Raw genomic sequence first — 19,976 nt, forward strand, 5'->3', positions numbered from 1 at the left:
GAGAATTCATACTTTAAATTACTTTTTGTGACTGGAGAAAAACCCCCAGTTGGTAAAGTGCTTGTCACATGAGCATGGGAGCCTGAGTCCAAGCTCCGGCACCTCCGTGAAGAGCCGTATGTGGTGGAGCATGCCTGTGACCCCAGTGTGTGGGGGCTCCCTGGACTCAAGGTAACTCTGCCAGACCAATAAGCCCCTAAACAAGACAGACAGCTCCTGAGAAATGACACCCAAGGTTAATTTCCGGCCTGTGCTGGCACGCGTGTGCATGCACATGTGCACACACACACACACACACCTGCATGTGCACACACATTAAAAGTAAAGTACTTTTAGTTGCTAGTAAAGTATGATTTAAAAAGAGTTTCTACAAAGGCAAAATTATTAATAAAGTATTTGGTTGTGCCTGGGGAAGAGGACATCCTCTCTGGAAATAATTGGGATGCTAATTAGGAGTGACCCCGCAGTCACCTGAAATGGCTGTTATTCTACTTTTTCATGAGGTGTTTGGAGAGAACAAGAAGTACTACCTGTGATGCCTTTTTGTGAAGCACTACAGAAATGTGGGATTGCAGATTTAATTTTTTTTAAAAAAACATTTATGTTTATTATTTTGGATCATGTATGTGTAACCGTGTCTGTAGGTAGCTATGTGAGTATATGTGCAGATGCCCAAGGAGGCCAAAGGCATTGGCTCCTCCTGGAGCTGGAGTTACATGTGGCTGTGGGCACCTGATATGTGTGCTGGGAATTGAATCAGCTCCTCTGGCAGAGCAGTGCCTGCCCTAAGCACTGAGCCGTCTCTCCAGCCCCTGATCACAGACTTTTCACATGCACTTTTCCTGCAGTACAAAACTAGGACAACACTGGGATAGTGCATTCGAGTGCCGGCTACATCCTAGAACTCCAAGTTAAATGAGTAGATACTGTCTTTTGTTTTGTTTTTTAACAAGGTTCTGTGATCACGTGGGAGAGTGTCCTTACAGAGGGCTATGTCCGGCCCACTTACAAGCTGTTTCAGTGGAGAGTTCTTTAGTCTCTTTGAGCCTTCTTTTTTGTTTTGTTTTTATTTTAACCTGTAAAATGGATGAAACCGTACTAAAGGAGAGTCTAGTTTAGTATTTGTTGGTAAGTGAACGAAGTGAGTAGCAGTGAGTAGTATTTGTTTATAGGGCGATCACTGAGAATCGAGGAGCCATAGGTAGTAAAGTGCAGGGACTTCGTTCACTGAAGAAGGGTGGTGGGTGCATTCCTGCCTCGAAAAGCTACTTACGCAGATACTGAAACCATAAACGGAACGATATGAACATAGGATTAGTAATTGAAGTTGAAGGTGTCCTTAGGAGTCATGCAATAGTAAACCATCATTTAGACCCTCTCTCCTCTCTCGTTGCTGGGTACCCAGAGCCTGTGTTAAATTTTTGCACATGTGCAAGCTTTTTAAGGTACTTAAGGAACACTGCATGCTAGGCAGGACATTTGAATTCTTCCATTGCATCACTTTAGTTCTGAATAGAACTAAATAGAACTTGAATAATCATTTATAACCTTATAGGTAGGAGTAGAAATATGGATGGTGAGTTTTAGAATATAATTGTTTATATCTTTTTAAAAGCCAGAAGCTTATATTTATATGACACATGTGTTTTCCCCTCATGTACTTTCATGTAAGTTACATGACAAGGTTGGTGTATGAACAATGAATACAGTTTGGGACATTCACTTCACTGTGGAACCTATGTCCCCTTTGCCTCATCTCAGATCTCCCAGGCTTCTTGGTGCAACATCGCCCTCATCAGTATCTGAAGCGTGCCTCGTAAGGAGGTGGGGTGGGGTTTCGCTTCACTTCAGAGTGAGTGAGTGTCTTAGTCAGGGTTCCTATTCCTGCACAAACATCAAGACCAAGAAGCAAGTTGGGGAGGAAAGGGTTTATTCAGCTTACACTGCCATGTTACTTACTGTTCATTACCAAAGGAAGTTGGGACCGGAACTTAAGCAGGTCAGGAAGCAGGAGCTGATGCAGAGGCCATGGGGGGATGTTTCTTACTGGCTTGCTTCCCCTGGCTTGCTCAGCTTGCTTTCTTATAGAACCCAAGACTACAGCCCAGGGATGGCACCACCCATAAGGGGATCTCCCCTCTTGATCACTAATTGAGAAAATGCCCCACAGCTAAATCTCATGGAGGCACTTCCCCAACTGACGTTCCTTTCTCTGGGATAACCCCAGCCTGTGTCAAGTTGACACAAAGCCAGACAGTATAGTGATCTTGTACAGCACCTGGACTCTGTTACAGTAGAACCTCTGACTGATCACAGAGACTCAAGTATTAATTTCTCGCTTTAAAAGGATGTGAAAGAAAGTAACGGCTATTCGGGCACACTGAGAGCTCTCCGTCAGATGTCTTAGAGCTGACCCAGCCCACTACTCACTGGGAGATAGCTCTGTGTATAGTTAGTAGGTGCCGTTTCAAGCCTTATTAATGTGTTTATATTTGCACAAGTTAACATAATTTAGTCTGATTACTATTTTACTTACCACATATTTGTATAAGACTTCCTCAGAGCTACATTCGTGAGGTAAATGGTTATATTCTTTTCCTCTGTTTTCAAATTTACAGCAAAAGATGATGGAAGCATTGCCGTCGCCCTTGGTTACACTGCACATTTGGTCTCCATGATCTCCTTCTTCCTACAAGTACCCCTCAGGTATCCCATAATTCATAAGGGGTCCAGATCAACAATCAAAGATAACATCAACGACAAGCTGACAGAAAAGGAGCGAGAGTAAGTGTCTTTTGTTTGTGTAATATAAGCTGATTGGAAACATGGTGAAACGCTGAGTATGCTGGAAAGATGAAGTGTCGTCTAATGGAGGACAGTTTCCATATGCCCTATGACCTTTGTGCAGCGCACCTCCTAACATGGTGAGACTGTCAGAAACAAACTAACCATGCAGCAGGGGGTATGGCCTAGCGTGAAGTGCAAGGCCTGTGTGCCGAGGCTTTAGTCTTGATCCTCAGCCCTGTAAATAAACTTTCCATAGCCTACAGCCCAGAAGAAACCATAAAGAAAGTATACAACTTAACCTGAATGTTTGTGAGAATGGAGCATGGCAGTTTGTGGAGCATAACTGTATCTGGGCTCATGATATTTACACCCTAAGTACACACACATCAGAAAAGGTATTAGAAAGTAACTTATCTAAGTCTCAAAGTGATGCCGCTGAAAAAACGGTCAGCAGAAGCTTGGAAAATCCATGGAAGGAAATAGTGAAGGTCGGGGTAGGGGTCAGCCGGGGTGTTGCACAGTGGGGCAGGCAGAAGGCCTGGTCTTTGAAACAACAGACCAGTACACAAGGCCCTGTAAGGGAGAATTTAGAAAGAAAAGCAAGAAGACATAATAGCAGATCAAGGAATAAATAATGGAGAAGCCCCACAAATGCGCATACAGGTGTCAGAGTGAAGAGACCATGTGGACAATTTTAAGCTAATACTTTGAAAATTCTAGCTAAGTGCCTTAATTTCTAGAAAGACACTACTTTCCTACATAAATAGTTGGCATTTAGAAAACACCAGAGTAAGGCTGGTGTGTGACTTGTCATCTCAGCAGCCTCAGCACCTGGGAGGTGGGGTCAGGACCAAAAAAGGGGAAGGGGTGGGGAGCAGGAGGAAGATCAGGCACCAGTGGCCACACAAGGAATGGGAAGATGGAGTATGCTAGATGAATTACTCGCAACTCGGGCTTCACATTAAAGTCATCCTGAGAGCCTTAAAAACTGAGCTTTTAACCCCTAGATTCCCGACCCTCTCTCTCCACAGAGATCCTGACTCCATCGGTGGCGCTTGGGTCTGAGAGATATTTAAAGCTTCATTAGTGGTTCTGATGTATACCGTGGTTGAGAACCTCGTTCCTAGTTAGGATATCTTGTTTCCATGGCATGAAAGTTTAGACATTGCCATGTATACTTAGGGAGCTTGGAAGCTCTTTAGCATCACTGTCTTTAAAGTGAGCTGTGCAGAGAGGAGGGAGCTTAGCAGCTTGGTCAGCCCTCAGTAGCCATGGGTTCCAGCTGTACTTGTGAATTCTGCATCCATGGGCTAGCCAGCATTCAATTACAAGTACTGGGGTGGGGGTGGGGGGCAGTTGTGTCTATATTGAACATGCACAGTTATACTCTAGACAGGACAGTAAAACTTTTAAAGAATTTTTAAAAAATTTAATTATGTGTATATATGTGTGTGGAGGGGATGTTATACTGGAGGTCAAAAGAAGTATATACTAGAGCTGGTGTTACAGGCAACCCTGAGCTTCGTGGTGTGGACACTCTGTGGGATCAGTCAATGCCCTTAGCTGCTCGGCATCTCTCCAACCCCCAGTATGTCAGCTATTGAGCCATTAGTGAATAGTGTTGCTATGAGTATTTACTTACAGGTGTCTTGAGTGCCCAATCTGTTCTTTGGTGTGTATCCCTACCCGTGTGGTTGCTGGGTCTTGTGGCAGTCATCAGATAGTAGGACTTAGAAGCAACTTAAAACATACCATGAATGCGTGTAGGCTATGTGCACACACCGTGACGTTGTAAGGGATTTGAGAATCATGGGTTCTGGCATCCATGAAAGAGGGTGGGGATCAGCCTTCCTCAGGTATTAGGGGATGTTCCGTGTCTGGAGGAAGAAAGGCTTTCAGCTAAGGAGTATGTGAATAAGTTAGATGATTCCCTTTTCCAGTGTGGTGATTGATTTGAGCCCAAGTATACGCCTCAGTTTAAAGCCATAAGAAGTTAAGGAGAACCTATAATGTATTTGACAAAGGGAACATGAGGTGGTTTTCTCTTGGATTTTTTTTTAAAAATCAATTTTAAATTTAGCACAAAATTCAAGATTTAAAGTGTTTATTCAATTTTGTGCAGCTAGCATGCCTATAGTTCTAAAGCCCAAAGCAAAGCCTCTCCCTCACGCTGCCCCTCCTCAGCCCCTGGCAGCCATCAGTCTGTTTCTGTCTCCCTGAATTCTCCTATTTTGGATATTTTATATAAGTGGAACCATACAATATGTGACCTTTTCTTCCTGGCTTCTTTCGGTTTGCATAATGCTTTCAATGTGTCTGTGCTGAAACAGAGCTGAACTTCATTCATTTTTATGGCCCAATAATTCTCCAGCAAGTGTGTGCAGCACCACTTCTTGTTTCTTCGTTCATCTCTTGATGGACGTCTGGGTTATTTCTACCTGTGACTCGCATGAGTACTGTCGCTTTGAATATTTACTCATGGTTGTTTGAGTCCCCATTTTCAGTTCTCTCCTTCACCTCTGTGAAGTTACTGAGTCACACAGTGAGACGGCTTAACTCTGACAGGAAGCCCCAGTGGGCAGCCCTTGGCAGCCCTGCCATCTGCATTCCCAGATGTGAAGTGTACCCTCTGTGGGTTTGCTTTGTTATTCCTTTTCTGAACGGTGCTTTTTTTTTCACTGTTTTTGTTTTTTTTTTCCTTATGCTTAGGGACAGTTTGTATATCTTATTTGATGAAATGTCTCCTCTTATCTATCGCCCATTTTCTAATTGGGTAGTTTATTTTTATTGTTAGGTTGTAAAAGTTATTTATGTATTCTGGAAAGTAGACCCTTATCAGATCAGTGGTTTGCAAGCATTTTCTCTCATTCTATGAGTTGTTACAATTTAAATAAAAAATTAAAGCCAACGTTATATGCCTGGGTGTGTTGTTAGAGCAGAGGGGCTTCCAGTCGGCCCCATTGTCAGTTCCCATCTGCCAAGGAGTTGCTGAAAGACCAATCACACCTGACTTCTGGAGCCAGGGTTCACCTCCATCTTTTCATAGGACTACCTTTGTCTAAACTGACTCCAAGTCTAGTCTGTGCTATTATAGCAGTGTGCGTGTGTGTGTGTGTGTGTGTGTGTGTGTGTGTTCGTGCACACGAGCGTGCGGGTAGACATGTGCAGGTGTGTAGCAGACTTATAAACAAGACTTTTTTTTTTTTCATTTTTCATTTCATTTCTTCTTCCTAGCTCGAGAGTCTAGGAAGCTCCGAGTCATGGTCCTGACCTTTTCTCTGTTCACTGAAGCCGGTTCCATCCCAATTGCTGCATCTTCTAGACAGGAGGGAGTTGTGTTCTCATGGGGTGGGAGGGATGGAAGGCGTGTAAAAGTCTAACTCCTCCTGTCGAGTCCTTTTGCCATAGCTTTAATCCATTCATGACAGCAGAGTCCTTATGACCCCACCTCACCCCCCTTCAAGAAGGGGCTCCACCTGCCAATGCTATTGAGTTGGGGTTACATGTCTGGCATTTCCGTACCCCAGCTTTCTGATTGTTCACTCTTCTTCCTGAGTGCAACCCCTAGTCATAGTGTTCAGTGTCTTCCTTCTTAGGGGGTAAGGACACATGCCTGATAATCTGCTCCTAAGCCCATCTGTCCATAATTAGGCTGTGCTTGTTTACCTATCCCTGTAACGTTAGGGGGAAGCAATGAAGAGTTCCTTCATCGCCTCCTCGGTGCTCCTGGTGCCTAAAGTGTCTTTCATTCTGATAAACGTGAGTGGTTTTGTCATTTAGTGCTTATAATTGTCACATCTAAAACTTACTGCTCAGTCCAGTGTCAGAAGGTTAATCCATATGCTTCCCTTACTGGCTTTTATCATTTTCTTTGCTGTTGTTTTGTGTGTGCTGTTGTTGTTGTTGCTGCTGCTGTTTTGAGACAGGATTTTTCTGTGTAGCCCTGGCCATCCTGGAACTTGGTCTGTAGATGACCGTCCTTGAATGCAGAGATTCACCTGCCTCTGCCTCCCAAGTGCCAGGATCAAAGGCGTGCACTACCACAGCCAGCTGTAACTTTAACTTTAATCTTAAAGGCAGCTATTTGTTCCATTTGGGATTATTAGTTTTTATTATTTATAGTGTGTGGAAAGGCTGTTCTTTCTCCCTTGAATGGCCTTGGCATCCTTGTTGCAAAAAAATTAATTGGTCATGGATTATTTCTTAATTCTCTTTCAGTGGTCTATATATATGCTTTTAAGCCAGAATCATAATAATGTTTGCAATTTTGAAGGGAAGGAACTCCAAATTTGTTCCTTTGCAGTACTGTTTTGGTTATTTGGGGCCCTTTGCAATTCCTTAGGAATTGGAAGATCAGGTTTGCCAACTCTGAATGATTTTGAAGGTAATTATATTGATATCTAATGACCAAGTATTGGCATCTTACTAGTAATTATTAGTAACAGCTTGTCTTTGTTTAGGTCCTTTTCTGTTCTTCTTGGCAGTTTTATACTTTTCCATATACCAGTCTTGCATGCCCTCGGTTAAATTTCTGTATATTTTATTGTTGTCGTCATTTCTCTCAGTGTTTGAATTTTCTGTATATTGGCCCATGTTGTCTTGAGCAGAAAGTTTGAATTCTCTTTGGCCTAGATGCTTTTGCTTTGTCTTGGTTCTCTTAGCTAATTGTTGCTGCTATACAGCATCCAGCATAGCACTGAGTCACTGGGGAGAGGGGAGTCTGTCTCCTCATCCTCAGAGAATGCGCCTAGCCCTCTGCCATGGAGGACTCTGCTGCTTCAGGAGGCTCTCTGCTGTGCTCAGACAATTCTTTGTTCTCCCAGCGTCTCTGCCTTGAAGGGGCAGTGGGTCTCATCAAGTGAATGATCAAGAGGCTTCGGGCTCTCTGCTCTCCCTGTGGTATAAGTCCCACTTGGCAGAGTCTATAGTCCTCTTAACAGGACTCAGGGTGCTGAATTTTGTTGACAGTTTTTACATCTGTACATGTAAGGCTGTCATTTTCTGTTTGTTAATGTGCATCTGACTTTAGGGTCAGGGTAGTGTGACCTTCTAAAGTAAGAAAGGAATTGATCCCCACTCACGGTCAAGCCTTTTTGGAGAGTTTGAGGGAGCCTGTTAACCCTTTCTTTAATAATTGTTTGAATTCACCAGTAAAGCATCTGGTCTGGGACTTTTGTCTAGAGGTCTCTGAGATGTTTCTTTTAGTTCTGCTCCTGTCCCAGTGTTTCTGCATCTGTTCCGTCGCTCAGTTATGTTTCTAGGTGTTGACCTATGCCATCCAGGTCGTCTGGTTTGCTGGTGCAGTTCGCTGCTTGTACTGTTTTCTGGTAATTACTCTTCCTGTCAGGTCTCTCTGCTGTCGCCACCAGTATCTGGTGTATCTGGGTATCTGCCTTTAATGATTTGCCATAGCTTAACAGTTTGTTAGTGTACTCAGACTTTTTAAGGAAATACCCATTAGCTTTACTGATTCCATTGGTTTTGTATACTTGACGTTGTAAATTGCAGTCTATATAATATCCTTTATTTGCTAGGTGTTTTATTGTTGTTTTCTCTTTTTATTTATATAATATAAAATTTTATTGAGATATTTTAATGACAGTGTTGGCATTTATACATTTCTACATCTTTTTTTGTATACTGTGTTTTGTTTCATTTGTCTCAGTGTATTTTCTGATTCCCCTTATGATTTTTTTCAGTAGCCCATTGGTTAAGAACATGCTATGTGACTTTATGTATTTATTTTAGAATTTTTTTGGTTTCCCTTTCCTAACTTTTATCCCACTGTAACCGGTTATTTCTGTAAGTCCTTAAATTAATATTTATTTTGTGAGCTATTTTGGAGACTACCTCACATGTACTGAAGAAGAACATGCCTTACCTCTACGTATGTGTACATGTGTGTACATGTGGGTGTGTGTGGGGGTGCGTGCACAGGCATGTCACTCACTCAGTGTATATGTGGAGATCAGCGTGTATCTGCTGAGTCTGGTTGCTTACAGTATCATGGCAGCTGCTGTGTGATTATTAGTCACCTTGTATCTGGATTCTCTGGACATTACTGGAACCTTTAACATAAGGATGTCTTCATCTTTCCTCAATTCTGGCTGTATTTGCTTCCTGCATTTTGGACTGCTGCAATGTCCTGCATATATCTTAGGGTGTATTAACTCTCTGTGGGTTAGCTCTTTTATGTTGGTCTTTATAATGATCCATCTCCCCACTTAGAACATTGTTTTACTCAAGGAACATTTTATTTTTTCCTGCGTTTAATTCAATAACCCTTAGTTCTCTTTAGATTATTGTCTGTCTGGTATTTTTCCGGTTTCTAATTACATTTATTTGTGTGCTGGGAAGTGGGGCAAATGCCATGTCATGCATATAAAGGTCAAGGGACAATTTAAAAACTTATTTTAAAATCTTTATGTCTGTGCTCCATGTATATGCAGTAGCTGAGGAGGCCAGAAGAGGGCGTCAGATTCCCTAGGACTGAAGTTACAGAGAGTTCCAAGCTGTCCTATGGGTGCTGGGGATTGAACTCAGGTCCTCTGGAAGAGCAGCCAGTGCTCTTAGCAGCCACTGAGCCATCTCTTAAGCCCCCAAAGGACATTTTTTAAAGTATCAATCCTTTGCTTTTATCTTGGGAGGTGAGGGTCCCAGAGATGGAACCCAGGTTGTCAGGCTTGTGAGCAGGCGCCCTTCCTCACTGAGGCAGCTTGTCAGCCTCCTCTTTGTCATTTTGACCCTGTTAGAGTTTTGGGTTTGTCTTGGTTTGGTTTGGTTTTGAAGACCCTCACTCCAGAAGGTACAAGTCAGAGTATCAGAAGTTCAGGGTCATCACTCGCTACACTGAAAGTTGGTGGCAGCCTGCGATACAGGAGAACTTTATGTCCTCACATGTTACATCTGTATACATTAGTTGCCACGAGTATATTGAGTCTTCAGCGCACAGACACACTCAGATATATCAGATTCCCAGAAACGTCCCCAGGTTTCTCTCCCAAGTGGTCGTACAGTTGGCTTGCCTCACAGCTTGACCAGTGGTAACTGTGTCTCAGCACTGCATTCTGATAGGACGTTCACCCTACAGGTAGCCCCTAGACAGACACATTTTTGTAGGGTAAGATCTGCTTTGCTCCCCTAAGAAGCAACCACAAGCTCCTCACTGGGAGTGCAGGCTGCCGTCTCCAGGCGCAGAGCTGAGCTGGAGAGATCAGATCCAGGGCGCTGGAGCTCTCTTCCCACTTCCCTCCTGACTTGATGGCTGGTGGAAACCTTTGACTATTTTCCAGAGTTTTGACAAAGTTGCTTTTGACATTTTTGCTTGACTTCTTTCTTTCTTTTTTTTCTTTCTTCCTTTTTTTTTTTTAAACATTTCTGGAGGATCAGACCCTTTGAGTAATCCCTCCACTGTTTGCTCTGACATCATTCAGTTAGTGATGAAAAATGTCACCTGTAAGAAATGAAAGGCCTCTGCGTGATATTAAACAAGAGAGACAACCATGGCCAGACAAGTGCTTGAGAAAAGATCACCTTAAGATTTTAATTTTTCTGCTTACAATTGTGTGTGTGTGTGTGTGTACGTACAATGGCATGTCTGTGTAGTGTTCACGTGTGGGAGGCATGCCGTGATACACATGAAGGTCAGAGAACAGCTTGGGAGTTGGTTCCGTCCTGCAGGGCCCTGGAGCAGTTTCTGGTCTCTGTGCTTAACAGCGGACAGCCCTCGCCTCCCTGAAGCTCGGGCTTCCTCTACCCTCTCAGCCCCTCTGTGCCATGTTTTCAAAAGTAAATGTCCCTCCAGATTCTTACCAAGTTGCTACATAATAATCTGACTTTAGATGCGAGTTCTGTGGGAAACTGTTTGGAAGCTAGAAGGAGGACTACCTCTTGGAATGCTGGTATTCTTTCTTTAGATCATTGTATGAGTTGTGAGGGTCAGCTGGACAGATGAGGAACTCAGCAGACTGTGCTGGCTGGCAAGACCTCTGCTGACTGTTTCCAGCTTTAGTTTGTCAGGAGGAAAGGAATTCTGTTTTCTACTGCTTTGCCATTTTTCTGAACCCCATTGTATCTCATTAACTAAATGTATTTTTTTGACGTTTTAATGTCAGTGAAGGTGAAGTCACCTTATCATTACTAGTATGTTGTATTATGCACTCATCTTAGCTTTACCTCAGTTAATGGTGCATTTTAGAATTGATGTCTCAGATTTTAGTGAACTATTAAACATTCAGACTGATTTTATGAAGTTTTAGAAAATCCTTCAAATCCTTTTTGGAACAGCAGAGATATAGACGTAAATGTATTATTCTGCTGTTGATTGACTCAGCCTGTCGGTTGACGGTTATTCTATCCCAGACCCTGAGAGAGCAGCTTAGACATGGTTTGCTCCTCTACTGAGTATTCGCATTGGTATGAACCTTTGTGGGGCATTAAATGGAATCAGGCCTTCACGGGAGATGGAAAGGAAGAGCTGACTGACTCATTGGACAGATTATAGTTAATGTCCCAGAGACCTGGGATTCTCTCAGCCACTGCTGTCTGGTTGCCTGCCTGTGCAGGCTGTTGCATGTGACATGGCTGAGTTCACGACTCTTCGTGGGGGTTGGAGGAAGGGAAATCATTCTGTCTGGCCAGTTAGAAGCATGGCTCCGGAGTGCTGCTTTGCTCATCCTGGGCTGTGTACTGCACGACATAAAGAGAAACTCGGTCTTTGCTGCAGGTCCCTGCAAGACTGGGCCACTGAACAGGAAGGGTTTGGCATAAAAGTCCAGCTGTGCCAGTCGGTAGTGGTGCACGCCTTTAATCCCAGCAATTGGGAGGCAGAGGCAGGCGGATTTCTGAGTTCGAGACCAGCCTGGTCTACAAAGTGAGTTCCAGGACAGCCAGAGCTATACAGAGAAACCCTGTCTCAAAAAACAAAACAAAAGTCCAGCTGTAGTGTGTGTCTTACTTCCCTTGCTGAAGACTAACATGTAAGTTTCCAAAGTGGTTTTGAAAGAAAAATGTATTGTTGATTGCTTGCTTCACTGCTTTCGCTGTCTGGAGGATGACAGACACACTTGGGTCAGAGACTGGGATGTCCCTGGCTGGGCTGGGCCCCACAGGCCAGAGTGGAGGCTTTTCAAGCCCTCAAAGGTGTCTGATGTTTTTTTTTTTTCCCCCAGTTTTTAAGGATAGGTTTTTTTCCCCTTTGCTTTATTTTCAGATGGAGAAATGGGGTGATATAACTGGCAGGTACTTTTGAAACTTCCTGGCCCGTCTACAGAAGAACTTTACAGATCTCTAAAAGATGGGCAGCTGGGGTTGTCCTGGTGGGCTTGTTGGAATCTGGAAAATGTGATTCTGTTCTTCACATTTCCTCAATTTTTTTCTTGTACTTAAGTTTATTCCTTTTAGAGGACTATGACCAAAGGCCCAGGAATTCCCTCTTTATCTGACTGAGTCTGATTTTGGGTGGGGGGGCGGATTAAACTTCTAATAGCAATTGTGATTTAGTATTTGATTTAGAAATTGTGATATGTCTAAACTCAGATGGTATTGAGCCAAGGTTATAGTCGTCCCTGTGGCCCTGGTTCTGGTGGAGGCAGAGAGATGTTTTAGTTCATAAGCTAACTCTGCGCCCCGTGTGTAAAGGGGCCACCACACGGGACCCTGAGTCTTGAGTCTTTTCCTTTTCTTGTAGATCCCAAGGAATGTCTGGGGGTCCATGAAGGTTCCTTTCTCTTTTAGTGGCAGAGTAGCTGAGAGTGTCTTTGTTCCTCTGTTCCCTCAGCCCGCCGCTTAGCTGTCAGTACTGACTTGAATGAATGAATGAATGAATGAATGACTGGAATTTGGTTTTCTAATGTCATGTTGTTGAACAGCTAGAGTTGCTTGACTTTGTATGTGTGGTGAGTGCCTGGGACTTCACTGAGCGTCACAGTGAAAGCGGAGAGGAAGCCCCAGAGCTCTAGTGTGGAGTGTTGAGCGCTGTAACTCTCTCCTCATTTCTGTCACCCACCTCGGCATTGTTATCTGTCAGCAGCATCTTTAAAGATCCCTAGGTTCCTTTCTCTAACAACTTTCAGCGTCTGTTCATGAGTCGACTTTGTTTCTTTCCATGATAAAGTATTCAGACAGAGGCGACTTCATGGAGGAAGGGTTGATCTCAGCTCACAACTTGGGGCAGTCCACCTCAGCGGGGAAATCAAGGCAGTAGAAACTGAAGCAGCCAGTCACACTGTATCTAGGATCAGGAAACAAGTCCAAAATGTGTCATATCATAGCTGCCTCCACTGGGAAGAGCTTAAGACGAGTGTGCTGAGACTGCGTGGCCCCAGCTGGCCTGCTGAGCGCCTTCTGGTCCATCCCCAGGCTGCTCGGAGTCACAGCCTGGGTTTCAGCAAAGCCAAGCTCTTGTTCTTCCAGACACCTCATGTTACCTTTGACTTTGTTACTCATTGTCCATCCTGGCCTATCTGCCTTTAATACCTTCCCTAACCATGTCCAGAATCAAAGTCATAGCTGCACATAAGCACGCACACCATTCTCCTCTCTGGAAGGTACTCCTTACGCCCCGCCATCCTGCATTCTCTGCCTTTTGTTGTCCAGGAAGCAGCTCTCGTTACTCATCTCTGAGATGAAGCACTTTGGTGTATGTGCATTGAATATTAACAACTCCCAGGTCAATTGTGCAAGTGTGTCTTAATCGTTGTTGTTTGAGGCGTGGGGTCTTACCATATACCCCAGGCTCATCACAAATGTGCCTGCTTCCATCATTTTTTGTACTGCTATGCCTGGCCTTACTTGTTTTGTTTTACCCTTGTCTGAAGACTTTTCAATGTAGGAACTACATGTTTCTAGGTCATTAAACTATGTCCACTTCATGCTGAGATCCTTGTATTAACATTTAAAACGTCGGGTTGTTTTAGTTAAGAGAATGAAGGGATGTTAAGTTTTGCAAATGCTATTAAGTAACCTGACCCTCCACACTGCGGTCTCCACAGTCTTAACTCTAGATGCTCTGGCCAGGACAATGGTTATTTCACGGAACCCCTCGGGAGCACAGCAAGCTCTTCACTTCGGTGCTTGTTGTAATCCAGGCTGCAGCAGCTCTGCTGAGCCGGCTGGGAGTGAGAGCAAGGAATGTTTTAAAATGAGGAATCCCTGTGGAATTGCAGGCAAGAGAGATCAACACAATAAAAATGCAGAAGGTGGTTGCTGGGTGAGACAGGAAATGAACACCTTGTGTAGCTCTGGCTTTGCGCTGAGAGGGAAATGTGGAGAATGAGTCAGAAGGATGGCGCGGGCCGTTTCATTGCTGACACTTGGAAGGATATTGTGTGTGTCGCTTTTAATGAAGTGAGCTTCAGCAGCGCTGACGTTATTATCTGCATGAGGAAGTCTTCTCCAGTGTTTTGTCATCTCAGTTTTCTGCATCCAACTAAATTAAAAATCAGTAATGTAATGGGACAGTGGGACAAGAAGGAAAACCAGATGACGATGACACGTGGCCCCAGCCTGAACTCCTGCTCTCTGGTTTGCAATATATTCAAATCAGGGTAGAAGTTCAGGAATTCCCAGAAGGCAGACGGGGTGAAGGGATAATGTATTTAGTGACTGGTGGGCTGTGGTCTAAGTGAAATCGTGTTACTTTATTAGAATGTATGACATCATGTTTGTCACAGGTGGCCCCAGAATAGCAGTGAAGTATGCCGTGGGCTGGCTTTGCAGTCTTTCACATTATCACAGACAGCAAAGGTGCTGTGGACTCTGGCAGGATTGTTCGAGACTTTGTTGATGTTTTATTAAAAGACACACTATTGTTTCCATTCGTTCTGCGCACAGGATGGTTTTGGTTAGCAGAGTAGGGAGGTGAGGACACTAAGAAGCGAGTTTCTGCTGCAGATGCCCTGTGAGGCAGGCTCCGAGGCCTACACGTGTGTCCCTTTGGCTGCTCACTCAGGCACCACAGTCTTACTTTCCCTCAAGCAACTGAGAAAACAAAACAACACAAACAAACAGACAAACAAACAAAAAGTGCACAGTCCTAAGCAGCGTGCAAGATTCTAGAGATGGCCTGTCTGTGCTGAGATCCATTTTGTCCAGGACGTGTCTGTGCTGAGTGTTCCCTGCCTGTGAGCCTCTGAGCAGACATCTCAGTTTAGCAGATCAGCTGCACCCCATAGCAGCATTTGGGTCTTCAGGTGGCCATTCTCCGTCAGAAGGGGCTGACGGCCAGCACAAAGCTAGGCTGAAAGACCAAGCAGTAGCATGCTGGTGACAGACATTCCTAGGCATGTGAGCCAGGATGCGTGTGGCAGACTAGAGAAGCCCAGGCAAAAGCTGGATACCACAAAGGGCAGGTCTCCTGCACAAAAGAGCTGCTGCCCGGTTTGCATTGCCCACCATGCAGTTTGGTGCCTGTCCTGTAAGTGATGCATTTGGGGTTGCTTGCTGTCCTCTTTTAGGCGTAGATGAAAAAGAGATACACTTATAATTTAATCTTGAAGCAAAAATTCAAATTTCCTTCAAAGAAAGCTTGAGTAGTTAATAAATTTATTTAAACCACTATTAATATATATTTATTCTGGATCACATTGGTTATAATAAACATAACTTCATTTAAACATACAGTTGCTCCTACCTGTACCTACCAGAGAGAGCTCTATTTGAATTGTGGTGGTGGTAGCTCTGATTTTTTTTCTTGTTTTGAGATAAGGTTGTGCCATGTAGTCCAGGCTGCCTTCAAGCCTGCCATGTAGTCCAGGCTGCCTTCAAGCCTGCCATGTAGTCCAGGCTGCCCCCAGCCCCCAAGTACTAGGACATTCACCTTGCTCATGCTGGTTTTAAAGGATGACTACTGTAATTTCGTGAGAACCCACGCTTCCTCCTCACTCTGAGACATTCTCTGAATGCTTGCTTTAGCCACTAGCTGTGGCTTACTCATCTGAGAAACTGAAGCTGTGGCCTCTGAGAAGAGCATCCTTGCAGAGCGGTCTGTCCAGGGCCACAGTATTCTGCCATGTCAGTGCACTCAGTCACCCCACAGGGTAGTCACAGTCCCGTTTCTGCTCGGAGAACTTGTTGGTCCTGTTTCATTACAGTAAACATGAGATTCAGGTTTTTAGAATTAAAACTCCTTGGCTTCACATTCAGAAAGGTTTTCTTAAGTAAACCACAGAAATAGCCCATACCATAAGTTTGATTTCATTTACAACAAAAAGCAGCTTGCTTATAAACAAAAGAAAACAATGAAAAAGGAAGCCACGGGTCAGCAGAAAATATAATAGAGCCTGCAAACTAACCAAAATGATGATGATGATGGTGGTGGTGATGGTGGTGTCATCATCATCTGTCTGTCTGTCTGTCTGTCTGTCTGTCTGTCTGCCTGCCTGCCTGCCTGCCTGGGGGTGGTATGTATAGACCCCAGCACAAGTATGGAGGTCAGAGGACAACTTGAGACACAGGTCCTCCTCTTCCTTGCAGGGTACCCCAGGCTGGCTGGCCCACAAGCTTCCTGGGATTCTCTGTCTCTACCTCCCATCACATCCTTGTAGGAGCACTGGGATTGCAGATGGCACTGCCCCTGACTTCTCATGGGTTCTGGCCATTCCAGCTCAGGTCCTCACTTGCAAGCCAAATGCTTTGCTCACTAAGCCATCCTCTTGGCTCCAGAACATTTTTTCTCATATATTTGTGTATAAGTAATAAGAGCAAACAACATAATAGAATGTGGATAGTATGGTGTTTAAGGTGTTACAGCAGAACAAACCTTCAGTGTCCAATAATACAAGAAAAATACCACACTAGGAACCATGAAGATGCAAATCAAAGCCGGGAGAGGGCCAGCAAGATGGCGCTTGCCACCAACCAGATCCAACCATCTGAATTGGGTCCCTAGCACTTCCATGATGAGAACCCACTCCACAAGTTCACTGCGGCACATGTGCACCCCCCACAGACAGACAGACACTGTTTTATGTCCTGGAAACTGGCAAAATTCAGAATGTCTGTCTAAAGCCAAATTTTGTGAGCATGGAGAGAGAGACCAGTCCTTTGATAATGAAGTTTGTATTTAGTTCATCTATTTCAGAGAGCAATTTAACAATACTGTACTGGCTAGTTTTATGCCAACTTGACACAGCTGGAGTTATCACAGAGAAAGGAGCTTCAGTTGAGGAAATGCCTCCATGAGATCCAGCTGTAAGGCATTTTCTCAATTAGTGATCAAGGGGGAAAGGCCCCTTGTGGGTGGGACCATCTCTGGGCTGGCAGTCTTGGGTTCTATAAGAGAGCAGGCTGAGCAAGCCAGGGGAAGCAAGTCAGTAAGGAACATCCCTCCATGGCCTCTGCATCAGGTCCTGCTTCCTGACCTGCTTGAGTTCCAGGCCTGACTTCCTTGGTGATAAACAGCAGTATGGCAGTGTAAGCCGAATAAACCCTTTCCTCCCCAACTGCTTCTTGATCATGATGTTTGTGCAGGAATAGAAACCCTGACTAGCCGGGCGTGGTGGCACACACCTTTAATCCCAGCACTTGGGAGGCAGAGGCAGGGGGATTTCTGAGTTCAAGGCCAGCCTGGTCTACAAAGTGAGTTCCAGGACAGCCAGGGCTACACAGAGAAACCCTGTCTCAAAAAAAAAAAAAAAAAAAAAAAAGAAAGAAACCCTGACTAAGACAAATACAAATATATCTACACACTTTCTATCATTGAACACTCCTGCTGCTACAAAGCATATACATTGTATAAACAAACACTAACTGCCTGTAGGACAGCGGTATTTAAGCTGGTTGCCTTTTGGTCATCTCTGCTCTTCCACAGAGACTTGCTCACAGTGTTGTGGCTGATGTTTGTACCAACCTCTTCAGGATTTCTATTTCTTTGCAACATTGTCTTCTCTACTTTTTAAAAGCTTCCTTGAAGCTAGACTCCATGTTTCTTAGGCCTAGCTTCTCCTCCCTTTGACTGTGAGCACAGCCTTCATGTGGGTGGCTAGTTTTGCTCATAACTCATGCATTTTCATATGCCTTTTAGCTTCTGGATTGGTTTTAAATTTATAGTAGTGGGTCTCCATATTTTCTTTTGAACTGAGACTGGTGTTAATAATGCCTAGAATGTTGAGTGCTACTCATATTAATAGGAACCTTTTAAAAAGACTTAGAAAAAGAATTAAGCCTTCCCATGATGCTTGTTAGTAACTCCCATTACTATAAATGATGGCTCCCACGTTCATGATGTGGAGAGTCTAGTGATGAAATATTAGGAGTGTTAACTGTACTTAGTTATAGGACCTCACTGTTGTAAGATAATTAAACACACCAATAAGCGACTGAAGCATTTTATTATTTTAATTTGTAGAAACATAAGTTTGGTAGGCTAATGAGAAGTGGCAGAACTCTTGGAGTTTGATTGACACCTATATTTAAACTTTTTTAAATGTGTGGATGACACATCAATTTATTCAGGCAACTTCTCTTGCAAAATATTCCACAGGTGGTATATTTATTTTTGAGTGGATACTGTAAGATTTTGTCTAGCCTAATATATTTGGTACTAAAAGAAACCCTTTTAGAAGCCATCTCCTAGTACTGAGCCTGATGAATGATATCCATGTGAAAGATGCAAGAAGTGTTTTCTCGTTTTGTGACTTCTGCATAAACCATAAGCCCATCCGTAAGTTGGTTAAGAAGAACTTGGTAAATAGCACGTTATTTTTTTCTCAGAGATTTGAGGGGGCGTTGGTCCTTTCTAAGAGGACAGAGGCTACATATCACCAAGTGCGGGGGGGGGGGGGGGGGGAGAGTGGATGGGGCCGCATGGGCCAAGATGGCGCCCTGGCCCATTGCCAGACCCCGTGAAACCCACATGTTTACTGCCTTACCCGAACATGCGCAGTGAAACTGCATGCATAAGCTGCCTTCCAAGTTAGATTGTTCCTTGTGATCCGGATCTGTCAGCCTATCTGTGACCCACCTGAACTCGTGCCTGAAGCATGTGTGATTCTGATTGGATGAGGTGGTGTGGACAAGATGAGGTCAGTTGCCGCTACTGTATAAATATAGCCCTTGCCCTAAGTGAAAGGAGCCCCAAGTAAAGGAAGAAACTGGGGAAGAAGGAAGCTGAGTGACCCGTCTTGGTGTCCGTCTTGTTCTTGTCTCTGCAGGTCAGAGACAGCGGCAACCAAGAGAAACTTTCCATCCCAAATTGAACCTCTTTGTAGACAGCAATGGGAGAGAAAATTATGATCATAAAGAAGAGTCTAAATCATAAACTGCCCGGGATGTCACTCAGTGGTAGAGCACTTGCAAAGTCAGCGTAAGGTGCCTGTGGGTCCCCACAGTGGGTGCGAGAACACCAGCCCCTCAGGCACTGACTCCAAAGGGGGCAGATGGACCTGGAATTGCAGTCCTTTCGGAGAACCTAGAACGAGGGGGAAACCTACAGGCCACACTGAGAAGAAGAGAGCCCAGCCACCTTTGTAAGATTAGAGCTGGGTCCGTGCCTTCCTATCAGAGCAGTGCTAACGACCCTCTACCTTTTCTGAGTGCTGTGCTGTGGTGGTTTGAATAGGTATGGCCCCATAGACTCATGTGTTTAAATGCTTGCTCATAGGGAGTGGCACTGTTAGGAGGTGTGGCCTGGCTGGAGGAAGTGTGTCACTGTGGGAGCAGGCATAGAAAGTCTCTTATTACTCAAGCTACTGGCAGTGTGGCACATAGTCTCCTTCTGCTGCCTGCAGCTCAAGAACTATCAGCTCCTTCAGGACGATGTCTGCCAGCACGCTGCCATGCTTCCCACCACGATAATAATGGACTGAAGCTCTGAAACAGAGCCAACTGCAATGCAATGTTTTTTCTTTCTAACAGTTGCTTTGGCCGTGGTGTCTTCACAGCAGTGAAACCCTAACACACACTGTATATCAATCACTGCAAAATACCAGGATGGTTCTCAACTGGGAGGTTCCTCTCCCAGGGAGCAGCATGCTTCTGAGGGCAAGGGCGCTCACTGGCGCCATCTAGAGGTCAGAGGCCGGGCTTGCTGCCTCTGTTCTAAGGACCAGGGCAGGCTCTCTGCTGTCCACAAACCACCAATTATCTGCTCCTGAGTGTCAGTGGTGTCGTGAGAAACATTGTCCGGGGTGGGGGGAGAGAGCGCGAGCGCATTTGATCTGTCAAAGAGGAAACTAAGGTCTGTGGGAAAA

At 44.5% G+C, this 19,976-nt stretch overlaps 1 protein-coding gene across 2 annotated transcripts in view; it reads left to right on the forward strand.

Moving 5' to 3' along the window:
• Uvrag (UV radiation resistance associated) overlaps nucleotides 1-19,976 on the forward strand; it is a 265,993-nt gene that overhangs the window by 167,571 nt on the left and 78,446 nt on the right. For both annotated transcript variants that reach the window (XM_029479367.2, XM_021167360.3), the window contains one exon: nucleotides 2,619-2,784. In XM_029479367.2, the coding sequence (XP_029335227.1) occupies nucleotides 2,619-2,784 (166 nt within the window). The remainder of the gene's footprint in view (nucleotides 1-2,618; nucleotides 2,785-19,976) is intronic.

Source organism: Mus caroli, unplaced genomic scaffold (assembly GCF_978045245.1).
Source record: "Mus caroli unplaced genomic scaffold, Mus_caroli_1 scaffold_8, whole genome shotgun sequence".
Lineage (NCBI taxonomy): Eukaryota > Metazoa > Chordata > Mammalia > Rodentia > Muridae > Mus > Mus caroli.